At 44.2% G+C, this 22,775-nt stretch overlaps 1 protein-coding gene across 1 annotated transcript in view; it reads right to left on the bottom strand.

The window, feature by feature from the left end:
- Positions 1–22,775, bottom strand: part of Myo3b (myosin IIIB) — a 352,122-nt gene that overhangs the window by 142,941 nt on the left and 186,406 nt on the right. The window contains exons 22-24 of the mRNA XM_052723122.1: positions 13,654–13,733; positions 6,983–7,060; positions 4,071–4,276 (exon numbers count right to left, since the gene is read on the bottom strand). Coding sequence (XP_052579082.1) covers positions 4,071–4,276; positions 6,983–7,060; positions 13,654–13,733 — 364 coding nt within the window. The remainder of the gene's footprint in view (positions 1–4,070; positions 4,277–6,982; positions 7,061–13,653; positions 13,734–22,775) is intronic.

The following is a 22,775-nucleotide window of genomic DNA, read 5'->3' as shown; positions in this document are numbered from 1 at the left end:
TCCTCTCCGGTTCTTACCCATCTAGTTCTTCCATTCTCTTTTTTCTTCTCTGTCTAGTCCTCCCAAGTGTCTGAGGTTTACAGTTATATACCCAAGCAATAGCAATGCTCTGGTTAAAGCAAGGTCACCAGGCTTAAATTCCCTCAGAGTCAAAAGGAGGGGCAATAAGATCCACACAAAAGAGCAGTAATTGCCAGTCATCATCTGCAACCCCAAAGGGGTTGAGCAAGGGGGATTTTATGTGCTCAACTGTGTTCTTAGAAGTGGTTAGTTAAAGTGTCAGGAGTCTATCAGTGACAGAGTGAAAATAAAACTGCCTTGTTTTCCTTTGGCCTCTTATCTGTCCAAGCTGTCTTGGCTACTGCTTTCTGGCAGGGCCAGGGGAATGCACTCAGTGGCTGGGCAGCCTGAGTCAGCTTGATGTCCCTGTAAGTAGAAACCCTTTAGTTCTGAGTTAATAGTTAAAGGTAGATCTAAAACTAGAGATAGGACTTCAGAAAGGGAGAAAGTTAAGCTTAATTAGCACATCCAACAGGCCTTCTCAAAGATAGTCTGGATGCTTAAGTCTGTTCTTAGAGAGTACAGAGGTGTCTCTGATGAGGTGCTTTTGTCCCTCGGGGATGGTCCTGGCTGGATGCTGCCAATGATGATAATTACAGGGAGGCTTGAACTGGGGTTCTGGCTGTACATAGCTGTCAGTGCAGAAGGTTATCTAAATATTCCTTTAGTAGAGGGGAAATGATGCCCAATAAATGATGGAAAAGCTACAATAGCACACAAGAAACTCATAGTAGGAAACAGCTGATAATCAAAAACCAATATCACCAAGACTCCTTGAGCCTCAGCTTGACCTCTAGAAGGCCCTTGGCTTCTTCTAGGTATTAGTTTGTCATAATCAACTGAAATCCTACTTCATATATTTTTGTGGCTTGTAGCAAGAAATTTAAAAGACCACACAGAGAATGAAAGAAAACAATATGTGTCTAAGGGACTAATGTCCAGAATACATACAAATCCATAGTAGAACACGAGAAAAAGGCTTGAATAAACATTTCTTTACAAAAGCTACACAAATGAGCAATAAGCACATGAAGAGATGCCTTGTACCCCTAGCACTGCAGACATGCAAGTTGAACTACAAGGGGAACTACTTCACACTGAGTAGAACGGCTAACCGGAAAAGACCAACAACAGCAAGCGTTGATGAGGATGAGGAAAACTGGTTTCCTCAGCAAATTGCTAATGTGTCAGTTGACAGAGCCAATTCTTTTAAAAGCTATTAGTATTGTTACTTTATTTCATACATGGGTGTTTTCCTTGCACATATGTTTGTGCATCCCAGGCAAGCCTGTGCTCATGCAGGTCAGATGGTTGGGATCCACTATTTAGATATTGGGAATTTAATACCCGTCCTGTGAGAGAAAATAAACAAGAGCTTCCTTGTGTATTGAATCACCAGCCACCAGGGACTAGGTCCTGGTGGATACAGGCCTCCTGCTCAGAGGACGTGATCGGAAACAAGCCCATGTGGGATCTGGCACAGCAGGCCTTCTTGCCAGGCAGATGAAACATCTTTTATTGTGTTGGGTTACTTACCAAATATGTCAAAAGGAGACCAGAGCTCTGGTCTCTTTACTAAATTGCACTGCTTTCTAGAATAAACAAACCATTAGCCTTGGCCCTTTCTTCAGACATTTGCCAGCATACACTCAACACATGCAGGTCGATGTGTCCACCCAGGGCAGACCTTCCTAGGAAACCTGCTTCGGAGCCTCTGACCAGGGAACAATGAAGCTACACCTCAGTGGTCTGTGATGCCTTCAACAGCCTGGCTTCCGGGAAGCCTAGTTACCTACGCAGCACCGCCCCATGGGCCCTTGGTGTCTACCCGAGAACGGATGAAGAAGTCCAACTCACTTGGCTCCACTGATGAGCTGGGTGTGGAAGGCTCCCCTTTCCTCAAAGGCCCTTGATGGGAGAAGACGAGGCTCTTCTAAGGCACTTTGCCAGAAAACTCAAAAAGGACCCAGCAAGGAAGCTCTTAGGCTTTGCTGAATGTACAGACTTGAGTGATGCAGGGACTGGGGATGAAGGTCCCCATTTCAGGGGGATATATAATGTAATCAGGAGAAACAGGAATTCTCAGCTTTCAGACTTGAGTATCAGAAAACAGGAGGAATTAGAGAGCAAACTTGAGGAACCATTTACCTTTATTTACCTCTGTTGGACAAGCCTCCTGCCTCCGTTCCCTGCCTTGGATTGTTTGGTCTGCCCATTTCCTGCTCAGAGTTGACAAAACAGCACTCCTGAGCGGGAAGATAAGAAGCACTCATCTGCCCAGTCACATCAAGGGGAAATTGCAAGCTCATCCATTGCCTTGTTCGGGTGTTCAAAAGGTTCAAAACACCAATTAGCTTGCTGGCTCGGAAATCTTTGATACCCTCAAATTCACCGACATTTTGAAACTCTTGCTTGTATCCGCCTAATGATTTTCTGATGATGAACAAAGACGCACCAGTCTGCTTAGCATTTGACCCGTTTTCTTAAATGTTTTTATGTATTCAACGTTTCTGTGGCTAAAAATAGTTACATTCATAAGCTAAAATTATTTTTGCCCCCCCCCTTGTACAGCTCCAAACGTAAGATTGAAAAAAAAAAAAAGGCTTAAAGATACATTTAAATTTTTTTCATTCTTATTTTAAATTTAGAAGATCTTATTGCAAGAATTTTTTCCCCTTTCCATGGAACTTAGAAGAGTTTGGAAGATTTGATGAATCAACCTACCATGTATATATTCAAAGTCATTTTTAATATATATATATTTTACTCCCACATGTATATATATATATATATGTATATATATACTCAGAATGGGAGTAAAGGGCAATACTGATGAGGCGGATTTTATAAGCATTTCTTGCTACACTCTGGGCATCCACTGATAGGCATGCTTCTTTCTCAAAGGCAGGTTTATTTTTGCAGTGTTCCTGTTATTTCTCCAGTGGAAGTCCTGCCTGTGACCATGTGGCACCCAAGGTGCACTTGAAGCAGCTGTGGACAGGAGAGCAAGCTAGCTTCCTGAGATAAGACAGCTTCTGGGTTTGGGGACCACCTCCCCACCTTGTGAATCCTGTTTCATAATAAACACAGACCAAAGGTATCCAATTGGGGAGATAAAGAAGTGGAGGGTTGCCGGGCGGTGGTGGCGCACGCCTTTAATCCCAGCACTCGGGAGGCAGAGCCAGGAGGATCTCTGTGAGTTCGAGGCCAGCCTGGACTACCAAGTGAGTTTCAGGAAAGGCGCAAAGCTACACAGAGAAACCCTGTCTTGAAAAACCAAAAAAAAAAAAAAAAGAAGTGGAGGGTGAAGCCTGCCTGCTGGTATTCATATCCTGGCTCTTCCATTTATAATCTGGGATCTTTGGATCCCATTTACAATAAACGGGATCTTGGGAAAGTCACATTATTTGTGTGTCCTAAATTCCTCACCTTGAAAGCAGAGAAAATGATAAGGCTAGCACGACACAGAGAAACCGTGTCTAGAAAAATCCAAAAGAAGAAAAGAATAAGGCTAGCTGACTGGATTGTTCTGTAGATAAACGAGACCATACATTTAAGGACAGTGCCTCAAATGCCCTGGATTCTTACAGCATCTTAGGTGCTGACAGAGAACTGATTACCATTGTCATAGTATGATGCACCAGACCCTGGGAATGGAGAGGGCGCTGGGGCACAGTCAAGTCCTCCAGCATATCAGCCCTACTCTGAAGGGTTCTTCTGTTACTACAGAGGATTTGAGACCTAAGAATTTAATATAAAGTATTTATGAACATTTTTTTTAAATGTGATCAGAAGTCAGCCTGACTATTCTTGAGTTTTCTGCAGTAGAGTTGGAGCACTATAAAAGCCTGACATTTAAACAAGAAAATGACAGCTGGTATTAATAACAGTTACACGTTTAGAGGGAAGTTCTGGGAGGGGTTTGGGGAGAAGGACCTGTCTGCCAGGGGGACAGAGACAGACAGGGTGAGGCTAAGACACAGAATGTGTACCCCAGGACACTGTCTGACCTTTTTACGAAGTCTTCAAAGAGGATTCGGTGGGAATAGCCCTGCCGGCGGATGCTGACTGTCTCCAGGATCCCTGTGGAGCGAAGCTGGGCCAGAACTCGGTCTCTGGAGAACCACAGGGCCTTGCGCTCATCGTTGGGCTTAATGCAGCGCACGAAGTGGGGCTGTCCCACCACCATTTTGGAGAGTAGATCCATCAGAGAGTACTAGCAGGGAGAAAACAAACAGGACATGAGAAAGAAGCTCCACTCACCAGGGCCTCCTGTGGCCTTCAGAACAGTGGGAGACTTGTGAAGCATTCACGGATTGTTAAGAAAGAACATGAAATTAACAACAGGAGATTGCAATGTGAGCTCTCCCTACAGCTGCCTGAAGGCTGAAATCACTCCGTATGTATCTGGTGCCAAAGCAGTATCTCTGTACGACGGAAACCCCTTTAAGAACATGTTCTAGGTTAGCCTGGAATGCCCTAACTATCCAAAATAATGATACGCAATACTCTAAATATCCAGCGTGGGGAAATCCCACCTGTTTTATTCACCTGAGAACAACCGCAAATCCTACTGATAACATTGGTTATGAGGATGAGGGAGGAGGAGGAGGGAGAGGGAGAGAGGGAAAGAAAAAGGCAGAGGAGGAGGAGAAGGAGGAGGAGGAGGAGGGAAAGATTATTAGAGGAAAGGATTATGATGAAGATCAATCTATTGCATACCTTGCAGAGAAAAAGAGAGAACATGAACAACCAGACGTATGCTTGTGGGACAGGGGTGTGTCCCTGAGGGCTGTCCATTGCTGGAGCTCTCAGAGCAATTACAGCCCCAAACCACCCCATTGACTGACAGAAGTGCTCTTCCCCAGCTGACCAAGGATGTCATTTTTCTGCTTTGGCGTTTGGGGACCGGTATTTTGAAGATACCAAACTGTTTGGTGTGGTCCTGTTTCTGAAATCTGTAAATGAGAGACTTGTCCTCTGACAGGGACACTGAGAACCATGAGGATGGCATCACAGTCAAAGAGCTTCCAAATCTCATGGGGAAGCACACACACACACACACACACACACACACACACACACACACACACGCACGCACGTGCATATACAACACACACACACACACACACACACACACACACACACACACACACACACACACACGGGTTACTAGGAGGACAAGAACATGGCCGACAAACAGGGCAGGTTCAGAAGATAAGGACCAAAGGACAATCACACATATCCCAGCAGAGGAGTTAAGCAGACGCTGAAAGCTGCTTGCTGGAGGTGCTGTCGCAGGAGTTGCAGCATTCATGGGGTCCTGGACTGCAGGGCCTGAGGCCGCCACAGCTCAGACCACAGCCCAGTTCTACTCTGCCTCCGAAACACCACCAGCTTTGGTGAATCCTGATAGTTTCCCTAAGGAATCTTCCTCCATCTACAGTGCTGATTCCCAAGTCCTGTTCTTCAGCTTGCCTTGTCCTGCTCACAACCCAATTCCCCTATCCCAACCATCCCATAGAATACCTTACTGTCTTACCATCTCATTCTTCTGTCCACCAGATCGGTTCCTACTTTTCTATGGCAACAGTATCTCTGCCATGAGGCTACTGAACTATTTCCCCAGTGTATGTGATCTCTGAGGGGTCTCCAGTGCTGTTTCATGATGGTTTGTGTAAATTGGTGGAAGGGTCCAGGTATCTTATCTTTAATATAAAGTGGGCACTTAACAGAATACTTCCACAGGTATTGTAATTATACAAAGGGACCATTTCCCTAGATAGAATGTCAGAAATTGGGGTGGCAAAAATGGGAACAACAGCCGGTTGTGGTGGTACACACCAGTAGAATTTGCTGAAAGAGGCAGAGGCAGGAGGATCACGAGTTCAAGGCCAGCCTGGGCTACACATTGGCTGGGCCAGGCGGTGGTGGTGCACACCTTTAATCCCAGCACTCGGGAGGCAGAGCCAGGCGCATCTCTGTGAGTTTGGCACCAGCCTGGTCTACAGAGCAAGATCCAGGACAGGCACCAAAACTACATGGAGAAACCCTGTCTCAAAAAAACCAAACAAAAACAACAACAACAATAACAAAAAGGGCACAAGAGGGCTCAGGCAAAAGCGTCTTGCAATAGATCAAATTTATAAAAACAAAGCTAATGCTTTTCTCCGTGTCCGAACTTGATAAAGCGCTTTCTAAATTTTATTAACTATTGTTGTTTGGTGGGAAAATATTTCTTGTAGCTTTAAAGCCGAGAAGCAGCCTGAGGACTCCCAGAGCAGTCAACAAAATGGGCTGTGTGCACGATGCTCTCTCTCTGCAGCCTCTTCCTTCCTCTTAACTTTTTCTCCCCATTTTTGGAAAAAGGGTCTCATTGTGGTGGTCTGGCTGGCCTGGAACTCGTTTATGTAGACCAGACTGCCCACACCTCTCTTAACTGGCATTTGTGTGCTTTGGTTTCATGGACTGTCATGTCTGGACCTCACATGGTATGGTGGTTCAAACAGGAATGGCCCCATAGGCCCACAGATTTGAATGCTTGGTCATTAGGCAGTGGCACTACTTGACAGGGATTAGGAGGTGTGGCCTTGTTCGGGGAAGTATGTCACTGGGAATGGGATTTGTGTTTCAAATGCTCAAGCCAGGCCCAGTGTCTTCCTGCTGCCTGCCAATCCAGATTTAGAACTCCCAGCTCCTTCTCCAGCACCATGTCTGCCTGCATGCTACCGTGCTTCCCACCTTGAAGATAATGGATTAAATCTCTGAAACTGTAAGCCACCCAATTACATGTTTTCCTTTATAAGGGTTGTCACGGTCATAGTGTCTCTTCACAGCAATAGAACATTGAATGAAACGCATGGGAAGACTGGGCTAGTCCTTTCTGGAAGCAGGCAGAGCAGAGAGGAAGCAGCCTTCGTACCCGGAAATAAGAAGCCATAGTTTGTCTCTTCATGTTGGTGGTTTCTTCTGGATGACGAATCATCTCCAGGGTGTCTACCTGGGGGCAGAAGAAAAGGGAAATGGTTTGAGGATACAGACAGTCCATTCAGTTTCCAAAACCTGAGGGGCTATTTAGCCAGCAAACTCAGGGAGTGAACTAGTCAGGACACAACTGTGCACACTATGAGGAGAGTTCTGGGAGACATTTTTAAAAAGGGAGGAGAGGACAGGGGAGAAAGAGAGATGTGGAACATTTAAGGAAACTGGGCCAAGGCCTGTGAGGCTGTGCAATGTAAAGATATGGACCCTGTATAGTTATGTTTTGGTTGCTGTGATACAACATTCAAAAGAAGCAACTTTTTCGTGGAAAGATTTATTTTGACTTCTGGCTTGAGGGGATAGAGTCCCTCGTAGTAGGGGAGGCATGGTGGTAGGGAGTCACTTGACAGTGGAAGTATGAGGGGCCTGCTCTCATCTCCAGGATCAGGAAGCAGGCTGCAACCAGGCTAGTCTTCCACATTCAAGACCTCTCCCCTAGCATCCCGTTCCTTCTTGCTAGAATCCCTTCCTGAAGGTTCCATCACCTCCCAAAATGCCCACAGCTGGGGACCAAACTCATGAGCCTGTGAAAGACATTCCATATTCAACCCACAGCAGACCCCAAGCCCAGGTGTACCACAGAGAATTAGGCTAGCATCAGTTACATCCAAACCATTAGATGTAGCATCAGTTACATCCACACCATTAGATCTTGATGCTCAGCATGCTCCTAACCACCACAGTTCCCATATGCTCCCTGCAAGCAGGAGTTGGGGCACCAAATCAATCAGGAAGTTTCCAATGGTTTAACCTGCTGTCAATCATCTCTGCAACTACCTGGGCTGATTGGAAGGAACATCAGGATGAGAATGATTAGAGCAGTAGATTGCAAGCAGCCTGTGTTTCCTTATCATAGGCCAAGAACAAAACCTGCTTTAGCTGGGGCAGGGCCTGACTGGCGTTTCAGTCTGACAGAGCCTCCCATCTGATCAAAACAAGTGACAAGGGTGTGAAGCAAGGACTTGGAAACAGGAAGGCACTGTCATCAGTATGTGGTTTCTGCACAGTGGACTGCTGTCCAGGTCCATCCTCCCCATGAGGTGAGGACATCTGTAGTCTTGTTCACAGGAATTGAAAATTGGGCGTTGAAGGGGGTAAGGGAATAATGGTGCCCAACTGGAGGGATATATTCTAAAGGAATGGGAGGAAACACAACAGCTGAATTAAAGAATGCAGGTTTATTTAAGAAGGGGGGAAAGTGTGGCTCTAAGTCATCAAAAACTTGAGGTAGCTGGGCATAGCGATGCATTCTGCAACCTGATGCAGAAGGATGGTGAGTTTGAGGCTAGCCTGTGCTACCTGGGGAGACATAGTCTTAAGACAATGAAAGGTCTGAAGGAGCCTCCTGTGCAGCCGGCAGGATGTGAGCTGAGTATAGAAGCATCAGCCTTTTCTTTTTATCTTCCCTCTCACCTCACCTCATCTACACAACTTCCGGGAATTTCGCCACCATTTCCGCTGACTTAAAAATTCTCATTAAAGAAACCCCTCTTGCTTTCTTCTCACTTTCCTCCAACCCCCCCCCCCCCTCCACACTTTTACTCCGCTTAGCTACTGAGCTGCCCCCCAGCGCTCAGGGCAGCCAGGCAGTTCCTCTGTTTCTCTATTAGCAGGTGCCTCTGCCCCCGAACACTAGCGATCCCTCAGCATTTTGGGAATTGAACTGTTTAGTGACCTTGATAACTGAGACACAATTTCTATCCATTTGTTTGAGATGGAGGTATCACTGTGTTGCCCAGACTGTTCCTGTAACCGTGCCTAGGAATTAGGATCCCTGCAGAAAGTACTGGCCTAGCACTGAAAATGACCTATCTCAAGAGCCCCCAGAGTTACCGGAAGAAAGACTCATCTCCCAGTTCAAGTAACTGGGACATAGAGCTTCATCTGCATATGTGTATTTCCTGACTTTTATTTTTCTATAAAATATATCTTTTCTACTACTATAGGAAAGGCACAGTTTATCTATCTACCTACCTATCTATTATCTATTTATCATGTCTCCCTATTATCTATTGATCATCTATCTATCTACCTATCATCATTTACCTATTAATCTATCATCCACCTATTTATTATTTATTTGGCTATCTACCTACCTATCATCTATTACCTATTATCTATCATATATCTATCTACCCTATCCATCTACCTATCATCTGTGACTCTATACTCTATCTAGATATTTATCTATCTACCTAATTAAAATGTCTTTTCTCTTGGCATGAGTAACTTTTTGGACCTAGCACTAAGCTTTATGCCTAAGCGTTCTGGTAACAGCTTGAATTCGTGGGCATAAGCAATCCCATCTGCCCACCTCAGCCTCCTGACTAGTGGGGTCTACCTACCAGCTAGTGTGACACTGTTTAAAAGGAATAATACTTACTGTTTTGAAGCTCACTAAAATCAGCCAACCATAATAAAATGGAAAAATACAGAATAAAGCACCAATTCATACTCAGAAGCTTTAAGGTTGCTGTGGGCAGGAGGGGGTCCCAAGTGAGTAGAAACCCCTGTGTGACCACTCAACATCTGTATTTCTGCATAATTGCAAAGTGAGAGCCTGTTCTTCGTTACCCACATTCTGGGAATGCTGGCACCAGTCTGCGGTTCATCACCGACATGCTCAGTGCTGTATTTCACAGAGGAAATGGCTCACTGTTGGGGTCATTTCCATTCTGAGAACTTCAGCAATCTAAGTCAGCAGGAGCCGAGCAAGCTCACTTTCTGCTGGTCTGACTGTCCTGCCTGGTTCCTTGAACACGGTGCTAATTCACCTTCTAGGTTCTCATGAATAACTTAACACCTTGGGTCTCAGACTGCAGTCCGCCACAGGCTTTCATATACAGACTCCATGCACAGAATCTTAGAAAGCTGTCAAAACTCAAAGCAAATACTGACTGAGTGCATTGTCCCTGGAATCCCTCTGCCCACACTGTCATGGAATTCTCAAAACGATACTCAGATGCAAGAACAGTTATTATTCCATTCTGCATATGAAAAGTTAAGACTCATCGATTTTTAGGTAAGTGTCCCACAGTCTTGTAGCCAGTGTATACAATGTCTAGGTCTGAAACCCATTTTGGTTTCTAAGCCTTACTTGTCACTATACACTGCCATCTATGTGGTTTGATATAACCTACAAAACAGAAGTCTGAAAGTATGGCATAATCACACAGATCTGCCTCATCCGTCAACTGAATTTACTCTACCATAAACATAAAGACTCTAAACAATCCCATAAACCAAAGGAAAAGCTGATGAATTTTCTCCTGGTCTGGGTAAGTGCCCACCCTCTGCATCCTAAAACTTCAGAAGTGCCTCTACTCATCCTCCTGAAAAGACCCTTTGTCAAGACTTTTTACTGCTATCAAGTGACAGATATGCCCAGCTCATAAGAAGAGCCCTACAGCACCGCCCCTCTCAGAAGGCTCTGTGACCTGCCCTGCCAGCAGCCCCATGAGGGCTGGTGCAGCCCAGGTACAAGATGAACCCCCCCCCACCCTCACCCCACGCCATGTCTGTGTAAACAGCAGAAGCACAAAGGCCTCTGCTCTGAAGCAGTCCATAAAGCCTAGGCAGCTCCCTCTCTGACCTCCCTACTCCCCTCAAGGCACACAGGTGTCTTACCTTAGATGGAAAGGAAGGATCTGAACTGACAAGCCTTGCTAAATTTTGTCCTCTAAGTATCTCTGCCTGGCTGATCGGACAGTTTCCTTGTGCCTTCGGGTCTTCCTTACCCGTGACCCAAGTGTGTCTTTTTAAATGAGGCTCTAAACCAGAAACTTTGTGATGGGTGATGAACAGATAGTAATCTTTTTCTCCTACGAAGTCCAGCTTCATGGAAAGCTACTTCCATCATGTCCTCTTAGATAAGGCAGTACCCAAATGTTAGCTGTTTTGTTTTGCTTTGTCTTTTGAGGTAGTCTCACTAACACAGTATGGTCTTGAATGTAGCCTGGCCTGAATCTGTGGCTCCAGTACTGGGATTATAGGTGTATACCCCTATGCTTGCCAGTGTATGTGTGTGTGTGTGTGTGTGTGTGTGTGTGTGTGTGTGTGTGTGTGTGTGTATGTGTGTGTGTGTGAATCACTGTTGTCTTCATATTTTTGAATGCCTTAATCAGAACTTTCAGCTCCTCTCCTTCCAAAGAAGAAAGTAAACCTCTGGTCCTGTGTTCTCATCATGCATATGTTTTAAATGTACACCGCACACTTCTCAGGCGGGCAGGCCTGGACAGTACTACATGGAACAGGGAGGGAGACCACACCATGCTGGGTTCCAGGTGTGGAGGGCAGGGGCACAGGTCCTAGCAGGGTTCCAAATTCAGAAATCAGGTGTAAGAAAGAAAGGAACTCGGGACAAAAGGGAATCTTTTTTGTGTTATGATCTCATTTAGAATTTTGTGGAAGCCAATAATTACAAAAAAAAAAAAAAGCCCACACTAGAGACCACCATCATAATGTATAGATTCTATATCTTTTGATTTACCTACCTGCTAAAATGTATGTGTAGCCCCAATGTCCGTCACCAATGCTTTCCTGATCATTCACAGAATGTAAATAGTAGTGGAAAGTTAGAATCAAAGGGTGCCAGCTAGCCCTTTCGTTCAGCTCTCCTACCACAGACAAGAGTCTGCTCTGTTTATATGGGTCTGTTTATATGCCTCTGGTTTTGCATTTCTGTGTGCTTTGTTGGTGAATTTTCAGTTTTGGGGGCCCCACCTGTGATGCTGAAGTGCTGTATTGCATTTCTAAGCACATAGAGAGTGATGAGTCTCGTGTACAAGATGAGTACTAAGCTTCCCTCGGGCAAGAATTACTATGACACTGGTTCTGCGAGTGAAATACGGTTTTTATAAAGAATACTGAGCAGAATTAGCTATAAGGAAGATATGTGTGTGTGTGTGTATGTATAACTAGGTGTCTTCAAACAAAAACACAGAAATTGAGCGTTAGGTATTTATTGGTTGGCTCTGACCAGAGTCTTGCTGGAACCTAGCCCTGTATTACCCTCTAGGGGCAATGGTTCAGCATTGCTGATTGCAGAGACTTTACCGATCATAATTTTACAAATAACAAGAATCAACTACATTTAATACAAACAATGTTATCATGTCAGATCAAGAAGTTCTTAGGAGTACTTAAACTCTTACTTCTCTCCCAAGGGCCCATATAACCCATGGTAAATAGTCCTGATATCTTACCACAAAGAAACAAGATGAAAATTAGGGAATTCAAGTGGGTCATAACAGCAATGTGGGCATAAAAATTATTGTTAGATAAAATCTTCGAAGTCCTACTGTGTGCAAGCAATTTTTTTATTCTCAAGAAAGTAAGTATAAATAAGTACATTTGCATCAATTCTGGAGTAATATTTAATAGTATTTTATGTGACCAAATTAGTTATTTCCTAAGTAAGTTAATGTGTTACATAAATAAAAAGTAAGAAAATTCAGAGATGCGAACTCCTTATCACACCAACACCTTCAAGATAATTGGCTTTAGGGTTAGGACACAGTTTTTTCTTATTCTTGGGGGATATATCCAAAGACATGTCTGAAACTGTGGACTTCATCCAAACCTACGGATACTAAGCCTTTTCCTACGCATGCATTTGTATGACAAAGTGTACCTTACAAATTAGGCACAGTAAGAGATGAACAACCACAGTCAATAATAAAACCAACAATTCTAAAATGATACTGCACTAAAGGTGTCCCCCTCACTCTTCCTGTAAGGAAGCTTCTTTTTGGCATGTCAAAATTGCCCGCATCACTATTCCTGTGTCTGAGAGCCAACATTAGGTTAAAAAAGAAAAAAGTACTGTGCTATCACAGTGAGCCAATGGAGATTAAAAGGGTGGATAGTGTATACAACATGGACTCACCACTCCAAAGGATGACTCATATCTTATTAGAACCAAGAGAGATAGTGTGAGAGTTCATACTGTCTTAAGATGACACCACATTGAAAACTCATAAATTGTTTATTTGTGGAATTTTCCACTTCGTATTTTTGAACCATGATTGACCACTGGTGGCTAAAGTCACAGATAGCCAATCCACACATACACGAGTGGGAGAACTGTCTACACACACAATAGATAATCAATCAGGTGGTCCTTGAGGTCCTGTCTAAACATCAGCTGGAAGGGCAGAAGAGCTAGATACTATTTTATGGTTGGGTATTTCTGAGCCCTCCTCACATGGGATCATAAATATAACTCACGTTTAGAGGGAAGGGGTGGGTCTGGTTCTTTTTTTCCTCCCTGATTCTACCTGGTCTCACTTTCTGCAGGGTGGCAATGGTTTATCTCTTCCTAGAAAGGTTTCATATTTATATGTCATTTTTCTCCATGTCAGGATTGTAATGATCCCACAATTCAAGTTTTCTAAATTTTCAAAAATCCACATGGCTCCTAAACATGGCCAGTCTCTTTTGCAGACTGTGTGGTCAGAGGCAGATGGAGAGAAGCGGTGTTGCTCACTCCAGCATTAGCTCCAAGACAACATCCACGCCTAACCCCCTCAGTGGTACAAATCTGCTGCTCACCTTGGCTCTCCCAGCACTGAAATGTGGAGGCAAAGACCGTGAAGATGCTGTGATTCTAGCTCTTGTCTGGGCCAAATTACCTGAGCAAAAAAGACAAAACAAAACACTTAAAATGAAGGAAAAGTTAAGGAATTGAGTTATGAATAATTTCTCCTTTTGTATCCTTGTATTTTTCTGAGTTTTCTGATTGGTATCTTAAGAATTAAAAAAAAAAAAAAACTGAAAACTTTTGAGCTGGCAAGATAGTTCAGTGGGTAAAGGTGTTTACCCAGAGACAACCTGAATGCAGTCTCTGGGTCCCACATTGGTGGAAGGAGAGAACTGACTCCTACAAGTTGTTCTCTGACCTCTGAAAGTGTGCCATGGCATTCCTGTGCCTTCAGTCACATACATACATACATACATACATACATCACACACACACACACACACCCATAAAACGCCCCCAAAGAATTCCAGTGGTTGAGTACTGAAGACTTAAATATAAGACTAATAACTATAAAATTTCCATAGGAAAGTTTCACAGCTTTTGGTCTTAACAATGAATGTGATCTAATGGCACAAGCTGAGCATCCCTAAATGTGAAAACCCAATCTCCAGATGCTCCAAGAACAACATTTTTGAGCACTGACAGGATTCCCTGAGTAGAACCATCCACTCCACCTTGAACTTTGTTCCATGCACAGAACTAGACTATTATTATTGCCTTGACCATTAGAGATTGAGTCCAGGGTCTTGTACATGCTAAGTGTTGGCTCTTCAGGCCCTGGTGCTGAACTACATCCCCAACCACATACATAAAAAATTATAGTCAGGAGTGCACCTTTAATCCCAGTATTCATGAGGCAGAGACAGGAGGATCTCTGTGAGTTCAAGTCTAGCCTGGTCTACAGAGCAAGTTCCAGGACAGCCAGAGCTATGCAGAGAAACCTTGTCTCAAAAAAAAAAATTGTGTATATTGTATAAAATAGGGACTGGTAGTACAGCTCCAAGATATATATATATATATATATATGCATTCATACAACCTGTATTGCTTATTTATATGTACCTATACATTAATAATATACACATATATGCATATGATATAAATTGCCTTCAGGTACATATACACATATATGTGGAACCTAAATCTTGTGTTTAGACTAAGTTCCCATCCCTGAGACAGCCCATTATGCAGATGTGAATACTCTCAAATCCAAATCTGAAAATTTGAAAACCCAACACCTTGAAAGGCTTCTGTTCCCAAGCACTTGGACAAGTGACCATTGGGCTCACTATTGTCATTCACTATGAACAACTCCTGCAGGTCTTAAAGCAAAGTGTGGAAGGTGAGGGAAGATGGGCGATCTCTCCACTGCCCTCTGTGAGCATCAGTCAGTTAAAAGCAAGACCCAACAGACATGGACCAGCTAGCCCCTGGCCATGTTCATCCCTGTGACTTACCTTTGAGGGCTGAGGAATCTCTCAGGCTCTCTCCTCCCTTCCCTATTTACCCTCCGCCCTCCACCACCCCCAGTGTGAAAACATTTGTCTGCATTTTTACTTACAGAGTCATTTGATTGTGTAACAGAATGAAAACTTGTCAATGAAAGGAAAGGCTGCCATGTGTGCATATGCAAGATGCTCAAGATTTCAAAGTTTTAGCAAGTCTAGCACAGAGATGTCAAAATGTTTTCTCTGCTGATATCTTCAGAGGCTAAACTGTGATTAATAGCCTGCAAAGAACCCTTTGAAGCAGGATTGGTGACATCAAAGTCGTAATCTGGGGGTGGCAGGAGCTTTATAATGAGTGGGAAGCATTTTTAACACATTTCAAAGGATTTACAGTGCAAATAAACAATAGATCCCAGCCATGTGCCCTGCTACACACACCTTCAAGGAACATAACCTATAAGAACCTTCCATTTCCATTTATATGTAAATACAGTGTTCACACGCCTTTCAAATGTTAAGCATTCATGATGTTTCACCCAGGACAGTTTCTTCATGGCCGAGCATCCCTCCTGGCCCACAGTCTCTTCCTGTGCTTTTGGGAAACTGTGATTACCAATGTGTGTCCTGGGTGGGGAGAATGCCTTGAGTAGAGGCAGTAATGGAATTGAGATCCTGTGCAGGAACCTACAACTGGTCTCAAGGGTCCCTACCTCATTTTCCTGCTTCCAACTTAAAGGGAAAGAGACGGTGGCCTGAAAACATAGGTGGCATTTCAAAGGGTGGTCATTTTCTGCCCGGAGGGTTTTTCACCTTTAGTTACCTCTTAATTCCCCGCCCTGCCCCGATGCAGGGTGCTTGTTTTCAGTAATTCCACAGACTTGAGTGCCCTCTGCTGCCCCTCTGGGCTGTCTGGGCTTATTGCACCTCACGGGCAGCCTACAGCTGGCTCATACTGACTGTGAAAAGCACACCTTCTGGTCTACCTTACAAAAGCTGAGCTGGTCCCGACTCCGGTGCCAGCTTCATCTGAGGGAGCCTCCTGCCTGAGTGAATGGTGGATGCTCACTGTAGGGGCGGACTTCTTGAGGGCTCTATCAGTTCTTTCGCTGGAAGTATCAGCAAGGGTTGAGGAGCGAGAGTTCTATAAACACCCCCTTCAAGCCCTCCCCTTGCTGGTTCCGCCCACATGGCTCCTGTTGGCAGATTCGTACCCAATCCCAATGGAGGGCCTCACTTGGAAAGACCTACCAGATTCACACTCGATTTCTCAACTAATTCTGTCTCTGGCTTCCTTCCTCCAAAGCTTTAGTCTTCCTTACTGGCTAGATCAATGGTTTGTGCTGACAACGTGTGGGGAAGCTGGCTCGGGGTGGACCTGTGCTGCTCTGATGGTTACGGGGACTCAGATCTACTCCCTGAAGTTTCTAACACGGTGGCTAGTAAGACACAAGGAGCTAAAGTCAGTGGTTGTGTAAAAACATAGTGTAGTATTTTATATGTTAAAAAGTACTTATCATTATCTTTCTATAGCCATCTAAGTCTGCAGCAAGGATTAGTTGTAGGTTTGATATGTTGAGGGAATTTAAAGTTGCCACACAATTTGGACAGCAGGAGCCCAAGGAGAGCAGAATTTGTGGTATTAGACTTCGTTCCTGGTTGTTTTTTAGTTTTTCTTTCTCCCCTGGCGTTCATCTATGACTTCAGATGTTGATATTAATAAACAGGCAGAATGGGTGGACAAGCTCCCTGCCCATTTAGACATTGCTAAATTTCTTGCGAAAGGAGAACTGATGATTTATTTAGGGAGAAGGGCTCACCATTTGGTGGAGTAAAGGAATCAGGAAGAAATAAGAAATGAGCCTGTCCCACACCTGTCCAACTGAAAAAAATGTAGAGAACAGTATCCTGAGGCAAGATGGGAGCTAGGTACAGGAGAGTCCGAGGGAGTCTCCTAGGTCACCTAACTTGCAGTTTGTAGCATGACAGAAACAAGAGAGCCTGCCTCACCAAGGCAGAAGGGGAGTACCGGTTCATAAAAGCTGAAACACACACACCACACCCCACAGTGAACACAGGCAGGCACACACCCCACAGTGAACACAGGCAGGCACACACCACACACACACCCCACAGTGAACACAGGCAGGCACACACCACACACACACCCCACAGTGAACACAGGCAGGCACACACCACACACACATCCCACAGTGAACACAGGCAGGCACACACCACACACACACCCCACAGTGAACACAGGCAGGCACACACCACACACACACCCCACAGTGAACACAGGCAGGCACACACCACACACACACCCCACAGTGAACACAGGCAGGCACACACCACACACACATCCCACAGTGAACACAGGCAGGCACACACCACACACACACCCCACAGTGAACACAGGCAGGTACACACCACACACACACCCCACAGTGAACACAGGCAGGTACACACCACACACACACCCTACAGTGAACACAGGCAGGCACACACCACACACGCACTAACAGCAATGAATGGATGAACTGGAAGAGAGGAAATACCCAGATAACAAGCTTGCTGTTTTCTGACTATACAACTTCATCTTTATGGTGCATGTGAGAAATTCAGAACCCTAAAAAACCAGCTTTCCTGGTTCTGTACTGCTTTAAATTTAATTGTTTTCTTTAGATTTTTTTTATTTCATATGTATGAATATTTTGTTTTCATGAATGTATGTACACCATATGAATGCCTGGTGGTGTCCTTAGAGGTCAGAAGAAGACATTGGGTCCCCTAAAACTGGAGTAATGGATGTCATTTGAGTGCTAGAAATCAAACCCAGGTCCTCAACAAGGGCTCTTAACCACTGAGCCATCTCTTCAGCCCCTGCATTGAGTTTTAACTGTCTCCCATTTTAAAGAGATGTTTGCATTATTAACAGTTCTAGACCGTGTGCTTGAAAAAAGCCAGATCATCAGTTTCACTGATGGTCCAGACAGAAACGGGAGACCTGTCATTTAATAATGTTCAAGTTATTCTCGCTTCTATAAACTTGGGGTGCAATTAATTACTGACTTAAGGTGGAGGAGGAAGGAAAGGAGGAGGAGGAAGAGGAAGAGGTAGCAACAGCAGCAGCAGTTACAGAGAGCAAAAGCCAGCAGAGGTTCCCTACCTGACAAGCACTGTGATTAATGCTAACCCCAGGGGCTAAAGAGAGTCAGCGCCATGTCTGAGTCCTTTCAGTTCAAGGTAGATTGCTCCCTTGTTTTAATATTAACATTACTATCTAAAAATGCAGAAACGACTCCATTCCTTTTAGCTATCATGAGCACTTTGAAAACAACCACTAAGTATTTCTTTCTGTTCCTCTTCATTAATTTGAAAATAATTTTTTCACTACCTGGTATAAGACTTGTAAACTGGGGCTGGAGAGATGCCTCAGCAGGTAAGAGCACTGGCTGCTCTTCCAGAGGACCAGGGTTCAATTCCCAGCACCCACATGGCAGCCCACAACCGTCTGTAACTTCAGTTCCAGGGGATCTGGCACCCTCTCACAGACACAGACATAGGCAAAACACCAATGATATAAAATAAAAATGAATAAATCTTTTTAAAAATTAAAAAAGACTTACAAACTGCCCCCTCATGGCAGACACTAAAGGAAAATTAGTTCGCTGAAGACATCACGACGCATCAGAACAACGTATCCCATCGCTTTTACCCTCACTTCCTAGACACCAAGTGGATCTACTACTGACTCTGGGCAAACTTCCAAATCCCAGGTTCTTTATGCAGACTTCACATTGTCTGGAGAAGGTAAACAATTAACTACGAACCACTTTGCAGTTAGTGTAACATTGCAAATAGTAATAAATATGAATGAAAAATATTTCTAGTTTAAATATTTCTTGATGTCCTACCACCAAAGCCAAAAAGATGTTCCTTAATGATGTCACACTGAGGGCTGGAGAGATGGCTCAGCAGTTGGGAGCACTGGCTGCTCTTCCAGAGGACCCAGGTTCAGTTCCCAGCACCTACATGGCAGCTCACAACTGTCCTTAATTCAAGTTCCAGTGGTCCTGACACCTCACAGAGACATTCAGGCCAAGCATCAATTTAAAAATTAAAAAAATCATTTAAAAAATGATGCCACACTGAAAACTACCCAGGCAGCTAATTAACATGGAACCTTTGACTTTGCGTCTAAGCTCCTGGGGCAAGCACTGAAGTTCAATCTGTTTCCTCTACACCCAGAGCTTAGCTCTATATGCCTGTCTCACAGCAAACAATAAGATGTGTGAATGCACCGTGAACAAATTGTGCGGCACTGAATTTTATTGATATGGCATTCAGAGTCCTCAGAGCCCACAGATCATCACTTCCCTCCGTGTGTCTTGAGCTCCTTACTGGTCCCTGGCCCTGCCACGCTCTTTTCATATTTCAGATTCTTTGCTGGTGCTATATGATGCTTGCATTGCACAGGGACAGTGGTTAAAAACGTGAGATTCAGAGGCAGGTGGATCTCTGTGAGTTCGAGGCCAGCCTGGTCTATAAAGCAGTTCCAGGATGGTCAAGGCAACTTGTTGAAACCCTGTCTCGGGGTGGGGGCTGCGGGGTGAGAACCAGGGTCAAACTGCTTGTGGTTTGTCTGAGACTTGCCACTTGTTAAGAAGGCTTGGGCCACTTACATGCTTTAGTACCTGGATTTCCTCATCTAGCGAGCTGGACTGATGTCTGTTGAGCCTGTTCAGTTTATAGTTAACAGAGTTGAGTTTGCAGTGGAGGGTGCAGGTATGGTAGCACAGGGAGGCTGGTGGAAGACACTTGAGACCTCGGGGGTTCTGGGTGGCCAAGTTCTAGTTGATGATAAGTGTTGTGGCTAAGTCATCAGTTCATTGACTATCTCACCATCCTACATTTTGAGATTTATTGAAATGCTATCAATTAAGGATTCCAGTTAAGTTAAATTTTATGGAATACCCATTTTTTTCCATTGCCTAGAGCCTCATTAATGTTGGGATGGACAATTAATTAGGGAATAGGAAGTAAATATATTGAGGATTTAAGGTTTGAGAGCTTACTTTATTCTTTCCCTGTTATCTTCTGAAGGTACGATTTTTCAAAAGCTAAAAATCACGAACTATCAACAATACAGAGAGAGGATTTATAGTACTGTGTAATATTATCTATTGCTCACTTTAAAATTTCTGGAGAATAAGGAAATAACTGTGGAAACCAGATTGTTTTTCTCCACAGAACTATTAATATTTATTGAGTATTTACAATATGGTAGACACTACACAAATTGTCTACAAACACCACAAGCGACCTCATCAGTCCACAAAGGAGGGAAACTGAGGCAAAGGGTGCTGAAGCTTTTCACTAAGGTCAGAGCTCTGAGCAGCAACTACCGGGCAACTCCTCACCTGTCTGAATTCAACTGTGGTTGCTTAAGGCATTTTGATATTATAGGCAAACCACTGGATGACTGATGGAACTGATTACACCCCATTCCTTCTAGATCAGTGGTTCTCAATTTGTGGGTCACAACCCCCCACAGAGGTCCCATATAGATATCCTGTGTGGTGGTTTGAAAGAAAACAGCCCCCAAATGAGTGGCATTATTAGGAGGTGTGGCCTTGTTGGAGTAGGTGTGGTCTTGTTGGAAGAAGTATGTTACTATGGAGGTGGGTTTTGAGGTCTCATATATGCTCAAGCTACACCCAGTGAGACAGACCACTTCCTGTTGCTTGCAAGATGTAGGACTCTCAGCTACAACTCCAGCACCATGTCTGCCTGCATGCCTCCATGTCCCACCATGACGATAATGGACTAAACCTCTGAAACTGTAAGTCACCCAATTAAATGTTTTCCTTTATAAGAGTTGCTGTGGTCATGGTGTCTCTTCACAGCAATTGAAACCCTAAGACATCCTGCATATCAGATATTTACATTATGATTCATAACAGTAGCAAAATTACAGTTATGAAGTAGCAATGAAATAATTCTATGGTTGGGGGGTCACCACAACATGAGGAACTCGATTAAAGGGTCGCAGCATTAGGAAGCCCTGCCCTAGATGATCTGAATTGCAGGTAGGGGTGCTTACAGACTAAATCAGATCAGTCAAATATATCCCAATGATTACCCAGAAACCAGTTGTGATAGTTGGGCCAAACCTCATCAACTGGAAGACAGTTCATCTGGTTTCTTTGTCATTTGAACTACCCCTGTGGAGTGCAAAGAATGGAGCCCACTCTCCTAATATTGGATCTTAATAAAATCTCAGCGGTCCCTCCTTCCCCACCTCCTACCCTCAAGTTCAGTTAGGCAACATTTAATTTCATTTACTGTCGCCTCACATGTGCAAGCCAGTAAAGTTCATAATTGTTACTTAGAGCAGCTGGAGTTTACAGCTTCACTCTGCACACACTGGCACCAAAGCAAACTGATTAACTTTATATGTATCCAGCATATGGGCCAGACTGTTAGAAGATGGTCTTGGGTTCTGAAGAGAAAGAATAGTTTCTATTAACATGACCTGAATTCCTGAGGGGTGGGGTAAAGTGTGAAGTTTTGATCCCTGTCTAAGTAGAGAGATTCAAATTATAGTGACTTTGTTTCTAGTTTACATTCTTTCTCTCTCTCTCTCTCTTTTTTTTTTTTGGCAGGGGGTGGGGGGGTTTCGAGACAGGGTTTCTCCGTGTAGTTTTGGTACCTGTCCTGGATCTTGCTCTGTAGACCAGGCTGGCCTCGAACTCACAGAGAACCGCCTGGCTCTGCCTCCTGAGTGCTGGGATTAAAGGTGTGCACCACTACTGCCTGGCCCTCTAGTTTACTTTCTTTAAGGAGCTCAAGGTTAGCTTTTATGAAGGTGGGGGGAGAGTGACCTGAATGCCATACTATAAACAGATTTTATAGTAGAATAAATTAATAAACTGTAAGGGCTGACCTTTTCTCCAGTGTGAGCTATTGAAATATGAAATAAATAGCAAAATAAAAGAGAAGATTCTTTCATTTTCTGTTTTGTTTTGTTTTTGTTTTTTGAGACAGGGTTTCTCTGTGTAGCTTTGGCTGTCCTGGAGCTCGCTCTGTAGACCAGCCTGGCCTTGAACTCAGAGAGATCCACCTGCCTCTGCTTCTTGAGTGCTGGGATTAAAGGCTTAAACGAGAACATTTTTCTTTTCTATGAATGAGAATACTGGCAGAGAAAGACAGAATTTTTTCTTATATTTCTGACCACTTAGAAAATCAAAGCTGTAGCGGGGTGGTGGTGGTGGTGGTGGTGGTGGCGGCGGCGGCGGCGGCGGCGGCGGCGGCGGCGGCGGCGGCGGCGCACGCCTTTAATCCCAGCACTAGGGAGGCAGAGGCAGGCGGATCGCTGTGAGTTCCAGGCCAGTCTGGTCTAGAGTGAGTTCCAGGACAGTCAAGGCTACACAGAGAAACCTTGTCTCAAAAAAACCAAAACAAACAAAAAATCCAACAACAACAAATAAAAATAAACAACAAAGAAATCAAAGCTGCTGTATTTGCTATACTCGACAGAATCATTAAAGAAATAAGACAAAATGGCCCTAAATTGAACTGTCACTTAAACACGAAAGGCGCTTTTCTCCCAGAGTTCAGAGTGATGCAGGAAATAGTCACATGGAAGCGGGATGGTGTCGAAGCTGACTCACAACAGACACCAC

The sequence above is a fragment of the Peromyscus californicus genome, unplaced genomic scaffold, assembly GCF_007827085.1.
Source record: "Peromyscus californicus insignis strain IS unplaced genomic scaffold, ASM782708v3 Scaffold_7__1_contigs__length_154581171, whole genome shotgun sequence".
Classification (NCBI taxonomy): domain Eukaryota; kingdom Metazoa; phylum Chordata; class Mammalia; order Rodentia; family Cricetidae; genus Peromyscus; species Peromyscus californicus.
This window is presented reverse-complemented; position numbering and strand designations above follow the sequence as displayed.